The sequence below is a fragment of the Manis pentadactyla genome, chromosome 4 (assembly GCF_030020395.1).
Source record: "Manis pentadactyla isolate mManPen7 chromosome 4, mManPen7.hap1, whole genome shotgun sequence".
NCBI lineage: Eukaryota > Metazoa > Chordata > Mammalia > Pholidota > Manidae > Manis > Manis pentadactyla.
In genome coordinates, this window is record NC_080022.1 from 190320615 (window position 1) to 190337167 (window position 16553).

A 16553-nucleotide genomic window follows, 5' to 3' on the forward strand; every position below is an offset into this window, starting at 1 on the left:
AAAGACCGGTCGCTTTGGCGACCCACCCAGGGTTTGAAGCCTTGCTCTGCCTCTCGGGCTCATTCACTGCTTAGAGTCTGTGCCTTTGGCTTTAACCTGGGGTCAGCAGGAACAGGGTGTTGCGCCCAGAACCGTTCTGAGGGTGAGCGGAGTGTCGAGGGACCAGTGAAAGCCCGTTTGCTCGTTCATTGCATCATCATTGGTCGGATGTGGAGTTGGTGGCAGATGAGGACTGCCGTAGGCGAGGGTCATTGGATCCGGTGGGAGTGGTGCCAGCTCTGGCAGTAGGAGCCAGGCTGCCTGGGGTTCAGGAGGTCGTGGCGTGAAGGGTCGGGGGTGGGAGGGCACATTGCTTGTGTCGTTTGGGAGGAAGAAATTGAAGGAGCTGAAGGGATGAACTTGGCTGTTAGCAGGAAAGGAAGGAAGGGGCTGGGAAAGGTTCAGAGCGGGTGGGAGAGGAGGACCTCAGAGGAGGGCGCACCAGCAAGCGGAGATGTCTAGGCCAGGACACCGGCCCTGGGGGGCCCGTGGGCGGTGGGAGCCCAGGCGGCCTGTGCTCTGGCGAGCAGAGTGGACTGGGGAAGAGGAGGAGCCACGCCCTGGAGGTCAGCCGGGGGAACGCAGGGTGGCTGGGCATGTTTGCCTTGTGATGTTAATTCTCACATTTTTCTTTCTAGTAATAATGGACAAATACCAGGAGCAGCCTCACCTGTTGGACCCACACCTTGGTAAGAATAGAGGCTGACGATTTTGGTTTTGGTCATTCAGTTGCAGAAAACCACAGGGCCTTGGTTTGTGATCTGGGTGCACAGCAGCGGAGGGTGTCAGGATGAAGTGCCAGGTCTTCCTAGTTGTCTGGCCGGTTAGCTTTGCTGGCTTGTGATATTGTGATAGCTCCAAACGTTGCTCTAGGCTGCGGGCAGAGGTATTTGAGCCACTTTCTTCCTCCTCCTTATGAAAGACCACATCATGTCTGTTTCGACCGGCCTGCCTCCAGGCACAGTTTCTTAAGAGGACCAGGTGCTTTGCTGGGATCACCATTTGGTCCTCACAGCGTCTCAGGTGGCGCCTCGATGGTCATCTCCAATTTACAGGTGGAGACACTGAGGTTTGTGTTTCCTTTGATTTGTTATAAGGGAGATGAATTTTTGTTTCTTTTGTGTCATTGTTTTATTTTTGACTTCATTTTTTTCCTTCATCCTGCCATCAGAAGTAACACGTGCTCCTGGCCGGGGATTTGAGAAAGAGTAAGGTAGCAATAGTGATTTGAGTTGAAAGGCAGCCTGGGGTGGATATTAGATGCAGGAGCCCCTGGGCCAGGCCTCCAGGGGTTACGTCCCAGCTCCGGCACTCAGCTGCTCTGGCCTGGGTTTCCTCACCTGTAAAATGGGGCTTATCAGCTCTGCCTGCCCCACAGGGCTCTTGAAACTAACTTGTTCCATGGGAGGCACTAAGGGGTAGCTTTAGGGTGTACACATTTTAAAAAGTGGGCTGGTGCTCATTTTTTCTTCAGCTAGCCAAAAGTTTACGTAGAAGGTAAGCCTTTGGAACGCCACCTGTCTCGCAAGATTCATTTTTGTATTGGGTTGGTGGTCTGGCTGGGTGGAGACGAGGTGTGGTTCCCATTGCCTTCCTGTACCCACTGCTGCCAAGCCTGAGGTCTGCGTTCTTTTTCAGGAGCCCTTTTTGCCCCTGAAAGTCTCTAGAACCTGATAACTTGCCCGGGCTACCTTCTCTTAGGCTGGGCATTTGCTGGGCAATCTCAGGCTGAAGACTCGCGTCTTTGCCAGGGCCTTGCTTCTGGAGCAACCGGATCACCGCTCTGCTCCTGCTCCCTCCGGTGCACCTTGAATCGGGTGCTGGATCTCCAGGAGTGACGCTCTGGGCCTTTAGTGTCTCCCTTACGTTTTGCTCTTTGATCTTTGTTTTTCACGTAGATGATGATCTTGAATTTCTTTTGACAACTGCTTTTACTTTTGAAGAGCTCTTGTCCTTGGATTGACATGTGTCGATGCTGTCTTATCGGCTGGGTTTTCCTGCCTGGGGAGCATGCTCCAGGCTGCCGGTGATCTGGCCTTGTGGGTCTCCCAGCCCAGAAGGCTGACTTGCTGCTGAGTTGGCCGCAGGGCTGTCCTCGGCCACACGTGTCCAGCTCTAAGCCTCTCCTACCTTCTTCGGAGCACCTCTGTCCAGGAGAGCTTTGAGTGGTGATGGGATGCTGTAGATCTGCCCCATCTGGGAAGGTCATGACTAGCCATTTGTGACTGCTGAGCACTTGAAATATGGCCAGTATGCCTGAGGAACTGCATCTTACATTTTGTTTGATTAAAATTAAAAACACCACGTGGCTGGTGGCTCTGGTATCCCCCACTCTGGAGAGTAATGGGCGAGGGGTTGTGACCAGGAACCTCAGCCCCACCTGCATCCTGCCCTTGCTGTCCCTGTGGGCCTGGAGCTGTGACTTGCCCTTGGGCTGCTCCTCAGTTATCAGGATCTCACTGCTGCTGCCCAGCTTCCTGGTCACTGCCGATGTCTCTTGGCTCGTGTTTCTTCTCTTCTGTTGTGGATTTGTCTATGCATCACTGTTGCACTTGGGTTTGGAGGTGGGGCTGCTGAGATAAGCATGTGCAGTAATCTGCTTCCGGGTCTCCATTCTCGCTTGACCACTGTGATGGCTTCCAAATCCGAGTCAAGTTCTGGCTGCTCTCTGCTGTCCCCTGAGTTCACCTCTTTCCTTTGGGTCAGCCTTTCTGTGTAGTTTCATCTTTTCACGTTGCTGGTTCTGTCCACATTTAAGACCAAATGGATGCAGATGAGGGCTCCTGTTTATATACTGTAAGTGGGAGCTGTCCAGAGGGACCTTCCCTGAACGGATTCAGGCAGGCAGCTGCAGTGGGGTAGTGTGGCGTGTTGTGGGTACATTTTCCTGGGAGCAAGTCAGTTGGTTGAGTTGTCACACCTTTATCTGGGGTGCCCATGTCTCCTCCAGAGAACCCATCACTTGCTGAAGCATTTGTCAGAGTTTTGCCTTGGGATAAGAGCTGCTCCTGCGCCCGAGGTGAGCATGAGCATGGGGCTGGGGTGATGGCCGCCCCCCCTGCCGTGGGCCCCGCCGCACTGCCGACTCTGAGCCTGGAGCTGTCCACAGGCCCTCCTCAGCCATGCTGAGGGCCTCTGCCTGTCTAATCTGCAGTTCCTCTCTCCTCTGTCTTTCTCCCAGAAGTCTTTAAAACCTCTCTCTTCCCATTCTCGCCACTGCTCAGGATTTTTCCTTTTGCAACTGTACTTGTATTTTGCTGAACAGTGGGAGGCCTGGTAAGGGCACCTGTGTCTAGTTTTGTATTCTTGCAAGTAGCCCAGCAAACGTCCTTAATACACATCGTTGTGCAACTTTCCCAATATTTTAAGTAATTTCCTAGAAGTGGAAGTGCCGGTCTTTTGGTACTTATTTCAAATTCAACTTAAATTTCAAACAACAGCATATGAAGGTTGTCTTTTCTTTGCATCGTTGGCAGGGGTGGATTTGAATATTTGAAATCTTTACCAACATAAACAGAAGTTGCCTATTAAAAGGGGACAAGGCATTATGTGGTTTTATTTGCATTTTGTTGCTTTCTCGTGAGGATGAATTTTTTACATTCATTGTTACATCGGCACCATCTCCCCTTGTGGACTGTTCATTCATGCGCATTCACTATTTGTGCTGTCAACAGCACTGTGCAGTTTATTAACTATTCAAGTATAGTAGCATCCGGTAAGATCAGGACAGAATTGGGATCTACAATTCAACAAATAATTCAGCATCTAACATTTAGAGAAGGCACTACATACTCTTCGCAAACATGTTTTCGTGGAGCCGAGATGGTACTAGCCATTAACCCAGTCCACCAAGTGTACCGAAGTGGAGGAGATGCCACAAGAAAAATAGCTACATTGAAAAGATTACAACACTTCAGAGAAAGAGTAGAACACTGCCCATTTCCCCCCTTTAGCCCCTCAGACACCACCATACAGTCTGGATCTACCTGTATAGTCTTACCTCAGCTTCTAGACTATTTGTCAGGAGGGCAAAACTAAAATGACACCAGCCAGTGCAGTCTTGGACACTTAGGAAGTTCTCAGAACAAATCAGCTTCGCCTCGTCACCAGGATCTTGCCCACTTCAGTGTGCTGGTGCTTCTCTCGCAAGCACTCCAGGCTGGCAGCTGTCTGCCCCTCAGTTTCGTCGGCTTCCGTTTTGCAGTTATTTCTCCTCTGCCGTCTTACTGAGGTTGTTCTCCCACTCCTGCTGTGCTCTCATTTCTCAGCAGGCCACTGCAAGACCTCAGGTTCCTGGGACTTGTGTCTGTCTTCTGCAGCTTCCAATTCCTTCAGAATTTCTCCAGGGAAAAAGACCCTTCTCCTTTGAGGGAAAGGGGGAGTTGTGGGATGGGTTCTGTTCAAGGGCTGAGAATCAGCTCAAAAGCCTGGCCTGAGGCTTTCCAGTCCTCTCACTTCTCATCAGAAGCAGCTATGGGGACAGAAGACGAGAGACTGGCCGTGTATTCTACATAGTCCACCGGCAAAGAAACCCTCCACCTGAGCGTGTGCGTGTTTGAGTCCCTGCAGGGTCGCCAAAACCCTGTCAGTAACCCAGTCCAGGGGGACCTCCCCGTGCTCGGTGAGACCTTACCTTGTGGGAGCGTTCTTCACTCTGACGGAGAAAGAATTCAGGAGCAGTTCTAGAGGCACAAGCAGGGTTTAATGAGGCAGAAGTACACATTCAGTGGGGGAGTGCGGGCTGCACCAGACGTGAGCAGCCTGTGTGCATTAACTCTTGATTTTTGCCTTGTTCTGAGTGAGCTTTTAAGCAAATCAGCTCATTGAGTCATCACAATAACCTCACAGTACCTGTGGAAGGTCAGTTATTATTGATCATACTTTACAGAAAAGGAAACTGCAGGACAGCTCCGAGAGGCCACAGCTAGTGTTTCAGCCAAGACTTAAATCCAGGCAGTGCACTCAACCCTGGTATTGAAGATGTTGAGAGATCTGCGAGCTCTCAAGGGCTCTTCTGAGCAAATGCTTCACAGATTCCCTAAATTCTGGATCTTAGAGTTCATTGGGATCAACCCTGCCTTTTATCCTGAGAAAGTTTGCAGGCCCCGTGAGGGGTAACTGCAGGTTGGAGGTGTGCGGGAGAAGGCTGGCTGCAGGGGCGATGATCAGTGTTGGAGAAATGAGCCTCTGCCTGAGGCGGCCCGCCAGGAAGAGTGCAGGGCACTGGGCCCGCGGGCTCCCTCTTGTGGTAGATCTTGGGTGCACGGCCGCTCCCCCTTGGGACTGCTGGTGTCATTGCTCAGGAGCAAAGATGATGTGTATCGTATCCCTGCGCAACAGCCTTGGACCTGTGGCACTTTCTTCTTGCCAGAAACTTCTCACCTTCGTGGATCGTGGAATATTACACTTCCTGTGAGTTGTTTAGAGTGATCTGAATGGTTTTTGAGAGGTCATCATAAAATGAACTGGAAAAAGGTCCCTTGTAGAAAAGGAAACCATAGTATGGATGCTGGTCTGCGTGTTGCACATGTGTCATGCCTTTCGCTTTTGTCTTTTAGTATGTGGTGTACTTTGTCTCCTGAGTTTTTAAAAATACTTACGTTGTCAAACTGTCATTCGTCTTGTGTTTGGCCTTTGGAAGCATGTGTTAGAAAGCTTGTCTGCCCTGCTGTGTAAGTCAGCCTCATTTGTCAGACACTCCGCAGCTCTCCGCCCTCCCGTTAGAAGCACCACCTTAGATGTGTGTGAAATACATACGCCGGCCTTTGTTTCTAGTTTCTGTCCCGTTCCCTTTATCTGTATGCTCTTTTATCCTTGTCATTAGTTGCTTTGGAATATGTTTTGTCTGAATCCAACCTTATTTTCCTCCCTCTTCTCTCACACTTCATTAATGCGATGAACTTCAGAATTATTTTATCACCCTCAGAAGATGCCTTAGGGATTTTGTTAAATCTACACATTCATACAGGGAGAGTCAGTGTCTCTACAAGATTGAACTTTCCTGTCTGAGGACATAGTCCTATGTCCCTAATTCTTCAGATCATTTGTGTCCCTCAGTAAAGTTTGGTAATTTTCTTCAGGTGATTATTGGAAACTTTGTTTTTAGGTTTATTTCTAAGTATGTTTTATTTTTTGTAACTATTTTTGTTATATTTTCTAACATTTTTGATGGTGTACTTGAAGATACATTTTTGTATATGTATTTTGTAAATGGCAACACTGTATAATGGGATGTACATGTGTAGGCACACTTTTTCTTAAAGCTTTATTGAGATAATTTACATACCACGGAGTTCGCCCTTTTAAGTGTATGTTTCATTGCTTTTTCAGTATATCACGGTTGGTTGTGTGACCAGCACAACTCTAATTCCTGAATGTTTTCATCACCCCGAAAAGAAACCCGTTTCTGTCAACAGCCACTCTCCCCCCAGTCCCTGCAACCACTCATCTATTTGCTGTCTGTGGATTTGTGTATTCTGAGCATTTCACATAATGGAATCAGACACTATGGTCTTTTGTGACTGTTTTGTTTAACTTGGCATAATGTGTTCAAGTTTCATTTTTAGCGATGATGTTCACGTTGTTGGTTTCCTGTTGTTCCTTTTGTGTTTTCTGATCAGGTAAATACATAGTTTGTAGATAATGCTAACTTGATCTCTTTATCCATGATTATACATTTTCATTCTTTCTTAAAAGTTCTTTTTAAAGTTAACTTTATTGAGATATAATTTACACATAATAAAATGCACCCATTTTTGTGTGCCCCGGTTTGAATGTTGACAAGCATAGGCACCTCTACTGGGCAAGACTTTTGAGCCCCAGCAGGTTCCTCTGTCCCTCTGTGGTCTGTCTCCCTCATCCTGGCCCTGGGCAACCACTGATCTACTTAATTTTCTCTCTGGCTTCTTTGCGTTAAATAGTATTATTTAACAAACAAGTTTGTTAAATAATAATAAACTTGTCCACAATTTTTTTACTCTTTGCCTGCTGATGGACGTTTGTGTTTTTGCACTCTTTTAATGTTGCTACAAGTATTCAAAGACAATTCTATGGGTGGATGTGTATTTTCATTCTGAGTAAATATGCAGGAGTGGAGTGGCTGGGCTGTAGAGTGAATGTCCACCCCTTGCCATGGTGATCAGTGCTGCAGTGATGAGCTTTTGTGATAAACTACCATACTGTTCCCACAGAGGTTGTGCCATTTTACATTTCCACCAACCATCTGTGGGAATTGCAATGGCCCTACATCCTTGTTAGAATTTACTACTGTCCATCTTTCTGATCTGAACCCTTTTTGTGAGTGTGTAGTAGTATTTCATCAAAGTTTTACTCTGCATTTCCTAGATGCAAATTCAATCTTTTTCATTTGTTAAGACTTATGACCCAGCAGTGTGGGCTGTTTTGTTGAAAGTTCTATGTGCATTTGAGAACAGTGTCTAGTCTGCTATTGGGTAGTACTCCGTAAATGTCCTCTACAAATGGTGTTACTTATATCTTTGATGTCCTCACCGAATTTCTCACCTGTTCTTATCAAGTCCTGAGAGAGGAGAATTGAAACCTTCAGCTGTGATTGTAGATTTATTTCTCCTTTCAGTTTCTCAGTTTTTGCTTTGTTTATTTTGAAGGTTTGTAATTTGGTGTGTATCCACTTGCAGGATTGTTAAGTCTTCATGATGAAATGTTCTCTTTATCTCTATGAATTCTGTGCTCTGAAGCCTGCTCTGTCTGATACTGATATGGCTACTCCAGCTTTCTTAGGATTAATCACACCTAGTATATCTTTTTCCTTCCTTTTACCTTGCTATGTTTTTATTTTTAAAGTGCGTTTCATGTAGGTAGGTTATTACTTGTCTCCCCCTTTTTAAAAATCCAGTCTGACAATCCTTGCTTTTTTATTGCAGTGTTTAGTCATTTAATGCAGCGTCAATATAGGGTTTGAATCAACTTTCTTGCTATTTGTTTTCCGTTTGTCTCATCTGTTTTTTTTATTTTTTATTTTTTATTGAGAGGGCATCTCTCATATTTATTGATCAAATGGTTGTTAACAATAAAATTCTGTATAGGGGACTCAATGTACAATCATTAATCAACCCCAAGCCTAATTCTCAACAGTCTCCAATCTTTGAAGCATAACGAACAAGTTCTTACATGGTGAACAGTGCAAGGGCAGTCATATCACAGAAACTTTCAGTTTTGATCACACATCACGAACTATAAACAATCAAGTCAGATATGATTATCCATTTGATTTTTATACTTGATTTATATGTGAATCCCACATTTCTCCTGTATTTTTTTTTTTAATAAAATGCTGAAGTGGTAGGTAGATGCAAGATAAAGGTAGAAAACATAATTTAGTGCTGTAAGAGGGCAAATGTAGATGATCAGGTGTCTCATCTGTTTTTGTTTCTTCTTTACTCTTGGCCCACTTTTGTACTAATTTAACATTTTTTGATATTCATTTAGTCTCCACAGTTGGGTCATTGGCCATTTTTTTTCTTTTTAATGATTGCCGTAGGAGCTACAATATGATCAGCAACTTGCCTCTTCCTTCAGGTGATTCTGTTCCACATGTGATGTGAGAGCCTCACAACAGGATCCTCTCCTTTCTGCCTCCTGTTCTTTGCTTTCTGTTTACATCTTCCATGTATGTCATAAACCATAGAGAATATTGTTACAATTTTTGCTTTAAACGCTTAATTTTCTTTCAAACAAATTAAAAATGAGAAAAAGGTTTTTAATATTTACCTTGTGTTTACCATTTCTGCCTTTATTTTTTGCTTTCTGTAGATTGTAGTTTCTATCTGGTATCATTAATTTTCTGCTTAAAGAATTCAACATTTCTAGTGCAGATTTACTGAATTCTTTCAGCTTTTGTTTTATAGTTTGTTTTGCTTTCCTATTTGAAAGGTGTTCTGCTGGTTATAGGATTCTAGGTTGACCATTTTTTCTTTCAGCATTTTATTTTTTAATTTTTTCTTTCAGCATTTTAAAAGATGATGGCCCTCCTGCCTTTTGGCTTGGCTCTGACAAAAAGTCTGGCTTCATTCTTTTTTCCTTTATGTGATGTGTGCTTTTGCCCTCTAGCTGCTTTTAGAATTATCTTTTTATCGCTTGTTTTCAACAATTTGATTATGCCATGCCATGATGTGGTTTTCTTTCTGTTTATCCTACTTGGGGTTTGTTGAACCTTTTGGATATTGGGTTCATAGTGTCACCAGATCTGGGAAGCACCTGGCTGTCACTTCCCTTGGTGTCTCTGCCCCCCTCCTGGGCCTCCAGTCACACGCGTGCTGACGCTCTCGGTCGTGTCACACGTGTCACTAGGCCCTTCAGTTTTTTTCAGTCTCGTCTCTTTTCCCCGTAGTGTAGACGTTTTTATTACTGTTTCTTAAGTGTTCTGACCTTTTCTTCTCTGGTATCTAATCTGCTGTTAATCTCATTTAATTTTTTATTTCAGGTCTTATTCTTTCCAGCTCTCAAAATTGTGTTAGTTGTGTTAATATCTTCTATCTTGTTCATGTTTTCTTTTACATCCTTGAGCATATTTGTAGTTGTTTAGTACTGCTGTAAAGTTTATATCCACTAATTCCACCACCTTTGTCATTTCTGGGGTATTTCTGTTGACTGGTTTTCCTCCTTTTAGGGGACTCAGTCATTTTAGTCACATCTAGTGTCATTTTAAAAGCAGGAATGAATGTTTTATTAATTCCAATGCCCTTTTAGAAACTGTTAAAATCAAAAAAATTTCTTTTGTTCTATTAACACTTGGATTATACAGGTTTGCTAACACTGTACCACTGTTACATTTATAAATAACCATTTTCTTTTGGCATTTTGCTTTGATATATTGATATTTAATTTCATAATGAGTGTTTTGTATGTTTTTCCCTAGAATGGATGATGAACTTATTGCTGGATGTAGTTCAGGATGAGACATCTCCAGTGGACCTTGTACATCTGGCTTTTAAATTTCTTTACATCATCACCAAGGTAACATTTGTATACCGCTTTATTGTTAACATAACGCTTTATTAATGAGCTTGATCCAGAAGTTACCTTCCAAAATGTTGTCTTTTAGGAAACATGAGTTGTGAGCTTCACCTTTTTGTCTTTTTACCCTAGGTGTGGAATCAGGTGTTAGTGATCTGGGGTTGGTGGGGGTCCTTTGGCTGAAGCAGTGTCTGAGATACTTAGCATACATCTTGCACTTGAATAGATCAAGCACCACCTAGCTGGAAAGGAGAAGAGAGAGACAGGGAGAGAGAGTGAGAGATATGACTAATTCAGGAATTTCTTACAAAGAAAAAACCAACAGACTTGGGGGACATGGAGGTGTTTCTCAAGTTTTAATGTGCAGATAAATCTCCTGGGGATCTTGTTATAGTCCAGATTCTGGGTAAGGGGTTGGGGTGATACTCTGCATTCCTGCAAGCTCTCGGGTGATGTCCACATGCCTGCAGATTGATGTTTGCAGTTTTGACCGTGGAGTGACCTGGCCATCTCGGGGTGGGCGGTGGGGTTCTGTGGGGCTGCCAGTCATGGGATGGCATGGGGAGGCAGCCCAGGTGGGTCACCTCCTGCACACTTCTCTGCAGCTTAACTGGCTGCGTGCAGGCAGGCTTTCCCCCAGAAGGTGTAGTGCTTCTGCATTTCAGGGAAGCCTTGATGAATTTCAGGACCTTTGACGTTCTCGAGGACTTACTCCTCAAATGTCAGAGGGCAGTCTCATAAATGAGGCAGAAACAGAACTTTGTAGTTCACGACATGTCTGTATTTCTGACGGGCAGCAGCGTGTAAGGTGTTAGTCAAATTGGGACAACATATTTATGAAGTGGTGTGTGAAGCAAAGATCGCTTCTCTCCCGTCCAGTCTTGCTAGCATGTGGCACCAGTATGGTGCATACCTCCTCGGTCACTGGGTGGCATAGGTCATGATTTTTGATAATAGAAGAAAAAGATAACTTTACTACTTTCTGTATTTTCTGATTATAGCTTAATGTCTTTATTTGGTAGGTTCGAGGATATAAAACATTCCTTCGTTTATTTCCTCATGAAGTAGCTGACGTACAGCCTGTTTTAGATATGTTTACAAATCAGAATCCTAAAGACCATGAAGTGAGTGTTCCTTTTTTCCTCCTTTTCATCTCCATCTCTCCCCGCATGTCTGCTTCACCCTCTACTGGCAGCTTATCTTCTGCTTCCTTCCAGTTGTCTTAGGATGTTTGGGACTGCTCCCTCTCTTTTCTTTTATTCTTTGGGTTTTCTCACTTTACATTTGTTCCTTTAAATCATTTTATTTTAAAGTGTGTCCTTTATAAAGAAAAAAATGCCTACATACAGCACAGTGATAACCACAGCATCCTAATTTTAGCTTGATACAGAACCATGTTGGGGTCCTCAGCACTGCCCCCAGGCCCAGTGACCCTGAGCACCACTGTGGGACGGGGCGTGTAGTTGTTCTTTTGGCTCTTATTTATCACAGCAGAATCGCAGGGGGAAAAGTCACGTGGGAAGCCCAGAGGAGGACAGGAGCAAGCTCCTGAGTCGTCTCCCAGTTGGGTCACACGGGCACTTGTGATTCTCCCAGCACCAAGCTGTGACAGTGCGTGGGAGGGGCAGCCACAGAAGCCAGTGCCCAGGATTTTTATTGGGGGCTGTCATGTGGGTACCCTCTGTGGAGCGGATACTGAAATTCCAGTCTTTCAGAAGGAAAGCAGGTGTTCAGCATAAGCCACATGGTTTATACAAACAGCTTAGGCACAGAGAGTCACCATTATTAGTTAGGAATGGTGGAAACCCTTCCAAAATCCAAGTTCCCAGTTGCCTGCTCTTGGATATCCTTGTAAACAGGCCTTTCCAGGGAGTGCAGTCTGGCGACTGAGGGAGTGCTCTTCCGCCCGGCTCCGTGATGTGTCTCAGAGAGTGTGCCCGGGGCAAAAGACGTGGCTGAGCACTTCCCGGGCTCCTCCACTTCCTAGGCCCTCAGTGGGTGATTCCAGGGCCAAAGTGGAGTCTTGTTACACTGACTACTGGAAGTAAGGGTGCTCCTCTTTGAAGTTGAATATTTTTTTCTCAAGTGTTCTGTTTTTTAAGTTTGAGTCTGTTTTCCACATGCTCAAAAGGCTGATAGCATGCAGAACGGTGCACGTGAAGGGAAGCTGCTATACTGATGTGTTGTGCTTGGTCTTTGTTCCCTTTGCTGCTGCCTTGGTGGGAACAGGCGACTTGGGTTGGGTGGAGCTGATGACTGTCTGCACCCCAGGCTCTGAGGGTGACCGCATTCAAAGGGCCCGTGGTGGGCTTAGCGGGGCAGGGGAGGCAACAGGGCTGTGGCGGTGTGTGCGAGTTGCCTCTGTCCTTTACACAGGAATCATTTCACTTTGATTTACTTTCTCAGACTTGGGAGACCCGCTACATGCTTCTACTGTGGCTCTCTGTGACCTGCCTGATCCCTTTTGATTTCTCACGCCTTGACGGGAACCTCCTTACTGAACCTGGGCAAAGTCGAATGTCCATAATGGACCGTATTCTCCAAATAGCAGAGGTAAATGAGATCACGTGAATAATTAGTTGCTAATTAGGTTCTCTTTCATGCTCATGCTGTCTTGATGAGAGTTAATTAGATACACTTTTGACATTTACTGTTACTGTTTTTAAGTGAGGCAAAATTCCATTTCATGATTTATTTTGAAATTGTGATAATTCACATAGGAGTCAGGATGAATAGCACATTTCATTTCTTTATAGGTAATGCATACTCTGTTAAGCATAATAGTGACATATGAGAGGTTTCAGGAGCAATGGTATAAGAAAATACAGGCCATTTTAAATTTAGTTTTTAACTATATAATTGTATAAATAATAAATGATCATTGTAGGAAAACTAGAAAATAAAGGGAAGAAAGAAAGATAATGAATTGAATCTCACAAATGCTGATGCCAAGAGGTAACACTTGCATATTTTCTTCAAACTATTTCTGATGCAAATATGCACATAGTCTTAATTATTGTATTGGTTACCTATGGCTGTGTGAAAACTTGCCCCAAACTTGAGTGGATTAACACAGCCCCCATTTAACATCTGTGTCTGTGGGTCAGGAGTCCGGGTGTGGTTCCGCTGCCCGCTGCTCTGAGGTCTCCTGGCTGTAGGCAAACCTCACTCCGGGCACGTCTGCTTCAGGCTCTCATCGGCAGAGCTCAGTCCTTGGGTGCTGGACCGAGGGCCTCAGCTCTTTGCTGGCTGTTCCCTGCCAAGTGGCCCCCCACCCCCAACATGGCAGCTTTTTCTGTCAAAGCCAGCAAGGGTCAGGGTCTGCTAGCAGGACAGGTGTCACAATAATGTATCACCAAGTCACGGAGGTGACAGCCCAGCCTTTGCCAAACTCTCTTGATTAGAAGCAAGTCACTGTGTCCGCCCACATGGGAGGGATAACATAGGCCGAGCACCAGTGGGCAGGCCCAGAGACCATCTCAGGTTGTGTCTGTCACACTTATTTATATGAAGCATTTATTGAGTACCTGCTGTGTGCCAGACACTGTTCTAATTCCTTTCATACATCAACTCATTTAATGGTACTTAATGAGGCAGCTAACTGTTTTTATCCTCATTTTACTGAGGAGGTGACAGGTCTAACATTGAGCACCTCAGCTGGTTCGTTTTCTCGTAAGAGGTAGATCCAGATCTGAGCCCGGGCATTGTAGCTTCACGGTGCCCCGCATGGGGCATTCTGCAAGGGCCCCGGGTCCTGTCGTTCTGTGGCCTGTCCTCTCCGAAGCAGTTTGTTCTGAGCGTCTTACTCTGTCGGAAAGTAGATGTCCCCCCTACAACCTTTAAGGGAAAGAGATTCCTTTGTGTGCTGATTTTCTCATAGATGGACAATTGGTGTTTCTACTTTTCTGTTAAAAGCAGTGTGGCGAACCACCTCTTGCATGCTCCTTGTGTGTGTGGGTGTGCAGGTGGGATTGCCAGGTAAGAGGCATACGCTCCTAAAGATATGGCAGTCTGTATGGCTGGCCTCCAGAAAGCCTGCCCCTTTAGAAAAAAGATCTTTTAATGTGTCATTTGGAGAAAAGTTAGTTGAGGCGAGACCTGGAAGCCTCTCAAGGCAGGCCTCCTAGAAAGCCAGCCATTAGTACAAATCCAGGGTCCCCCACCATGTGGGGGTCCACTGAGTGCTAAGTGCTGTGGGGTCTCCATTGTGCCCCTGGACACTGTTAGTCTTTGTCACAGCTGGGTAACACACGTGATTCATTTTCTGTTATTTTTTTCAAATGTGTGTTTGAAGGGTGTGAGCATACGCCATGTGCAGATTAGGTCCTTCCCCAAGGGCCGGTGCAGCAGTTGGCAGCTACAGGCCACTGCCGTCTGGTTTGGGAGGGGCTTGTGCACCTTTGGAATCGACCCTGCCCGTAGGCTCAGTGAGCCGGCCCGGGGAGCTGCACGTGTGTAACGGTGCCTGCACTTCTCCTTTCTTGTAGTGCTACCTGGCTGTCAGCGACAAGGCACGAGACGCAGCTGCTGTCCTCGTGTCCAGGTAAGTGCCCTGGACTCCTGCGGCCGTGTTGGCTACTGTGTGGCTGCTGTGTTGGAGACAGTTTGTCCAGGGTGCTCTTCTGTGGTGCTGTGTGTCTGTGTTGTCCTCTGAGGGGGATGCTGGGCTCGTGGGGAGTCTTTCCTGCTGCTGGTACTCTGTGCCTTATACCAGTCCTGCATGTGTGTGGGACACGTGACCCTGCTGGGACTGCTGGGGCTCAGAGAGGTCACCTGGCAGACCCATCAGTGGAGCCCAGCTTTAGGACAGGTATAGCAGTTGTACCGGGGGCAGGACCTCACCTTTGAGGTGGTGGCAGTTAGATGAACCTTTGAACATCCTTTAGGAAGCAGTTCTGGTTTGTGGACATCATGAGCAGTAATTGGGATAGAAGTCCTTCAACATTCTGTTAACTGAAAACCAGGCAGTGCCTCAAACAGGTGAATACAGTTTTATCTGATGGGCTGGGCAAGACCACCCAAACTATATTAAGTGATGTAAAGTAGGTGCATAGAGTAAATAAATTAGAAAATCTGGCTTCCCCCCACCAGCATTTGTGAAAGTTGAAAATTGGCCATGAAAACTTTGATATTTTGATTGGGAAAATGGGTAACATCTCATTCAGGCCACCTTATACTTAGGTGCAGAGCCATGACCTTGCACAATGAGAAGAGAAACGCTTAATTTAGGGGCAGGTGGGCACTGGCTGAGGCTTTTGTTAGAGCACTTGGTAAGTGGCAGGGCAGAGACTGAACAGGAGCTGATTTTAGGGGTGGAGCCCACCTGCGTACCCCCTGGGAGGGAGAAGCTCACCAGATAGAGGCTTCTTGCGGTTTTGACAGAACTGGGAAGCATATGGCTTTTTCTGTAATCATGAATGTGATTCCTGTGTTGGAAGATAAAAGTCTAAAGGACAGGGAAAACTTGTGTGAGCTTTCCTTGCCCGGAGATGGGCCGTCCGGGCAGGTGCTGCCCACTGTGCCGTGCCCGTGCTCGTGTCCCAGCCAGGCCGGGAGCCTCGTGCTGTCTCCCTCCAACACATCACTACGTGTGCCGCGCTGTTTCTCCAGCCCCTTTCTGGACAGGTAGACTGCCACCTGCCAGTTCGTTAGTAAAGGTAATGCTGTTGTAAACCTGGTACAGTAGCTCTGAGGAACGCATTCCTGGGAGTGAGAGGAGCAGCTTTGGATTTAAGTGCAGTCACTGGAAATGCTGAGCGTGTTGAAGGTCTCCTTCTCCCCTACCAACGCTGTGTGCAGCCTTAACAAATTTTGCCAAACTTATTAAAAGAAAAATGACATGTTCTTATTTTTTATACCAGCAATACTGAGGGTTTGGTGGAGCCTTGCTGAGCTTGACTTTGTGGGGCATTGTGGGGGTGAAGAGGTGAAACCCTGACCCTTTGTTCCCTCCTGACGTCCTCCAGGAAAGGAGACAGCCGGGGGTCTGGCCTGCGGGCGGCCCACCGGCGGCGGCCTCTCCTGCGCTGTCCGGTGGTCGGGAAGAGCAAGTGTTCGCATGGCCGAGGCCTGTCTTCAGCGCAGCGAGCTGCGGGCTCGGCCGGCTTCCCCCACGGGGTTCTGGAACGGGCGATGCTGTGAACGGAAGAGGTCTTAGGCTGCTCTGGTCCACTCACCTCCTAGCACATCCCCCGACGCGTGGCAGGTTCTGATCGAGTCAGATGGCAGGTTTCCCATCTCTTTGGTGGGCTGCTAGGGTAGGGTCAGGGGTGAAGGGTGGGTCGCGGGCTGCGCGCGTGCCCCGTGTAGTTCATGGAGGCTGCCTGTCTGCCAGTCAGATCAGCTTTCTGTCTGCTGTTCGCAGAGCTGGAACTCACCTGTCCATTTAAATGTGGGCTGTATTTCATGTGACACTTGATGATTTATTGATGCCAAGACACTCATGTAAGAGGATTACTTTACAGAAACTCCCATGGAAACATGCCTTTGCTCTTACTTAGCACATTAATTTTTTTTTTTTT

The 16553-nt window shown here is 46.3% G+C and overlaps 1 protein-coding gene across 3 annotated transcripts in view; it reads left to right on the top strand.

Annotated features, from left to right (window-relative positions):
• Window positions 1-16553, top strand: part of TBCD (tubulin folding cofactor D) — a 145396-nt gene that overhangs the window by 948 nt on the left and 127895 nt on the right. For all 3 annotated transcript variants that reach the window (XM_036910774.2, XM_057501898.1, XM_036910772.2), the window contains exons 2-6: window positions 678-728; window positions 9935-10032; window positions 11055-11156; window positions 12439-12585; window positions 14520-14575. In XM_036910774.2, coding sequence (XP_036766669.2) covers window positions 678-728; window positions 9935-10032; window positions 11055-11156; window positions 12439-12585; window positions 14520-14575 — 454 coding nt within the window. The remainder of the gene's footprint in view (window positions 1-677; window positions 729-9934; window positions 10033-11054; window positions 11157-12438; window positions 12586-14519; window positions 14576-16553) is intronic.